General features: G+C 40.4%; 1 protein-coding gene across 1 annotated transcript in view; it reads left to right on the forward strand.

Annotated features, from left to right (window-relative positions):
* TMC1 (transmembrane channel like 1) overlaps window positions 1-4,095 on the forward strand; it is a 148,137-nt gene that overhangs the window by 85,368 nt on the left and 58,674 nt on the right. Inside the window, exon 8 of the mRNA XM_013007512.1 lies at window positions 578-595. Within this exon, the coding sequence (XP_012862966.1) occupies window positions 578-595 (18 nt within the window). The remainder of the gene's footprint in view (window positions 1-577; window positions 596-4,095) is intronic.

The raw sequence follows: 4,095 nt of genomic DNA on the forward strand, positions 1-4,095 counted from the left end.
GTCTTGGCTCCTCCGTGTCACAGCAGCCGATGTGCTCTTCACCTGACTCACAGCATCCAGTGACCCTCCAATCAGTGAGCCGCCCTCCACATCTCCTGCTGAACTTCATCCTCTCCCCTCCTTTCTGTTCTCTGACCCATCCTGAGAGAAGTGTAACACGTGTCTTGAATGGCTGTGGTCTTTCACATGCCTCAAAAGAGGAACAGTTAAGGTATGTTCTAATATATAATTCACCTTGTCAAGGGGACACAATGATCGCAGTGGACACGTATTAAAACGCTGTGCTGTTGAAATGAGGATGGGGACTCCTAGATGGTAACATTCAGAATTTTACCTGCAAAGCTCTCTCCAGTCGTGCCCTCGGCGCAATATTTGGCAAATGTGAAGTTCTTGATAAATGTGAATTAGATAAACAAATACACGACTTGATTCCTGGTGACCATATATCAAAACCACATTCTCAATTCTTGTGGAAAGCTGTTAGTGGCTTCGGACTGGACCAGCCTGAGACATTCTAACCAACATTAGCATCTTAATAGACTACGTGCAAGCGTGGCACCGCAGAGTTGGACAGGAGTTTTCTGGGCTCTTTTGGAACTTGGCGCGGACTGCGGTTTCTCTGTAACAGATTTTGGAGCGGAGAGCACTCCCACCGGGCAGGCCGAGTGCACTGACATGGAAATTGAGTAGAACCTTGGCTAGGCTAGAAGTCATTGCTATTTTAGTCACTTCCAGATGTCCCTGGTGTCGTTTTAAAGATGTGTGGAGTGGGGCTTCTCACAGGGTGGAAGGAGAAGGTGTTCCTCTTCTAAGCCTTTCAATTCACGTCGGAAGCCACCCTTCAATATATTAAGGTGGAACAGATAAAACCTTACAAAATGAATTATTTAGTAGTACCTCTTTCATTTAAACACATGACTGTATATGTAGTAAATAGACAAACTGAAAAGGTTGTTTTGAACTAATCAGCCTCCCAGGAAAAACAGAACCCTGACGTCCTTTGGTACAGGCACTTGCGATTTAATATTTATGAAGTGCCAGCTATTGAGCATATGTTTAGTGGTACATACACAAGATGAGCTATGTCGCCCAGTAGCTATTGTTTTAACTTAACAAGCTCACCAGATGCTTAGTCTATATCTCATTTCTCCGTTCATGTTATTTTTGGGGGGTGTTTTTAATTTAAATATTATCATCATGCAGTAATAAAACAATCTCAAGGTATAATATTTATGGTTGTAGAGATGAGACTTTTTGATATATTTTCTAAGAAAGTCTAGGAGGTCTTTTCTTAGACTCTTGCTACAGTCCAGAACCATAGGTCAAAAATCCATGCTAGATTGGTAAGGTTTTATGTTTCTTGTTTTACTGAAAAAATGCATGGCATTAGCATAATTCAGGGGCTTAAAGACAAAGGGCAACCCTGGAGAAGCAATATCACACGCTGGTTAAGTATAGGACTTAAGGTTAATTATAGACTATCATTAACTAATTTTACCAATTTGGACATATTACTTACTCTCTCTAAGCAGTTTCTTCTGCTACAAAATGTGCTAACAGAGTAGCCCTGTGTGTGTGTGTGTGTGTGTGTGTGTGTATGTGTGTGTAGGGGGGGGAATGGAAGGTTAATAGCATCCTTTCTTTATTCAACCAATTTCTAAGCCAAGCAGAAATGAAACAAAAGGTAAGATTGTTGAGGTCAATATGACATCACGTCTTCATCAGTTTTTCGAACTGTGGTGGTTTGTGTATAGCTGTGATGCTGTGTCACTGGTATTTCCAGCATCAGCAGTGTCACCGAAAGTAAATAGGCTTCATCAGAATTTACAGACTGTAAAGAAGGAATAGGCTGGTCACTTCTGAGGAATTAGTCAGTGAAAATAGTTTGCATACCAACAGGACAGTGTCAGAGATTGTGCCGGACAATGAGCCCCTCAGCTTGGAAGTCACTGAAACTATGGCTGAAGAAGAGCTGCCTTCTCAAAGTAGAGTCAACCTTAATACTTGGATGGAGTAAAGCTTGGGGATTAAAGCCTTTGGGACCTTCATTTGCTTATGAGAATGACTCAAAAGGAGAAGAAACAGTTGCAAACCTCTATTAATAATTAGAACTTTTAATATACAAAGTATGAATCTAGGGATATTGGGAGTTGTCAACAATGAGATGGAATGACAAAATTGATATACTAGGTGCTAGTTAGCCAAAATGGACTGATATTGGCCATTTTTAATCAGTCTTGACAGATTCAAGAGGGATAATGTTGAATGCACTGTCAAAAAAGGACATTTCAAGATACGTCTTGAAGTACAATGCTGTCAGTTATTAGATAATACATATCTAAATAACAAGCAAATCCAGTCAATACAATTGTTATTCCATTTTGCACCCAATTCACTAAAGTGATGAAGAAATTGAAGAATTATGCCAACATCATTCTTAAATTGATTGATTATACAACAAAGAAGCTTTAGTAATACTGGCAAGACCAACGACTTCTAAATCACAACCACCTTTTCCAACAGCACAAAAGGCAACTACAAATGTGGACATCTCCAGCTAGAATACCCAAATCAGATTGACTACATCTGTGGGAAGAGATGATGGAGAAGCTCAATGTTAGAAGCTAAAACTAGGCCAGAGGCTGACTATGGAACAGACCACCGATTGCTCCTATGTAAGTTTAGGTTGAAGTTGAAGAAAATGAAAACATGTCCATGAGAGCCAAAGTCTGACCTTAAGTATGTCCTACCTGAGTGTCTGGAACACCTGAAGAACACGTTTGAGGTATTAAACACGAATGACAGAAGACCCGATGAACTGGGATGCCATCAAGAACACAATAGATGAGGAAAGCAAGACGTCAATCAATAGAAGAGAAAGAAAAGATCAACGTGGATGGAAGAAAAGCCTACGAAACTTGCTCATAATCCATTTGCTAAAGGCAAATGGAAGAAATGATGAAGTAAAAAGACATGAACAGAAACTTTCAAAGGGCAAGTGAAGAAAGCAAATGTAAATATTATAATGCAAAGTGATAAAACCAGAAAGGAAGAACATGGTCAGCCTATCTTAAGCTTGAAGGACTAAAGAAAATAAAAGCAAGCCCCGAGTTGGAATACGGAAAGATCCTGTGGGGAAAATGCTGAACAATGCAGGAAGCATCAAAAAACATGGAAGAAACACACAGGATCATTGTACCAAAAGAACTAATGAGTGTTCAATCATTTCCAGAGTTCACATATGATCAAGAACCAGTGGTACTGAAAGAAGAAATCCAGACTACACTGAAAGTACATTTGCAACAGCAATCTAGCTGAGAGGAATTACTAAGAGGCAGAAGAAGAAGGGAGAACATGATGGTGGTGTAGGAGGAAGGTAAAGGAAACAGAAGAATGATCTAGGAAGCAAAGCTATCAATAAAGGTATAAACATAGATGTGCAATTATGTAAATACATTAATCCATAACAATAGAGGTATTGGCCTATGTCCAGATATTTATATGGCAATACATTTAGGAAGTGGATGGACTTTGTGCCTCTGCTCAAGCCCTCCTTCAATGCAAGAACACGTTGTGCTAACAACGTGGTATTCACCCTCTGCTGAAGAAAAAATGGGTGTACAAGCAAATGTGTTGATAGTGCCCGGCTATCAAAAGATATAGCGTGTAAGGTCTTAAAGACTTGAAGTTAAACAATGGCCATCTAGCAAAGAAGCAACAAGCCCACATGGAAGAAGCACACTAGCCTGGGCAATCATGAGGTGTCAACGGAATCAGGTAACAGGTACCAGAAGATACAAAACAAAAAACCCATATTGTTGAGAAAGAGGGGTGTTGGAGCAAAGACTCAAAACCCATTTTTTGACAATAGGACATCCCCTCACAGAAGGGGCACCAGGAAGGGATGAATGAATGAAAGCACAGTAGAGTACCAATTAAACACACAATATTCCTCTGACTCTTTGCGTTTTCCTCAACCCCACCCCCCAACCTGTCATGACCCCAGTCCTGCCTTTCAGTTCTGGCTAGACTGGAACATGTACACTCGTACAGATAAGAACTCAGGACACATGGAATCCAGGTCAGATAAACTCC

The sequence above is a fragment of the Echinops telfairi genome, unplaced genomic scaffold (genome assembly GCF_000313985.2).
Source record: "Echinops telfairi isolate 266 unplaced genomic scaffold, ASM31398v2 ScPeMD7_22;HRSCAF=79, whole genome shotgun sequence".
Taxonomy (NCBI): Eukaryota; Metazoa; Chordata; class Mammalia; order Afrosoricida; family Tenrecidae; genus Echinops; species Echinops telfairi.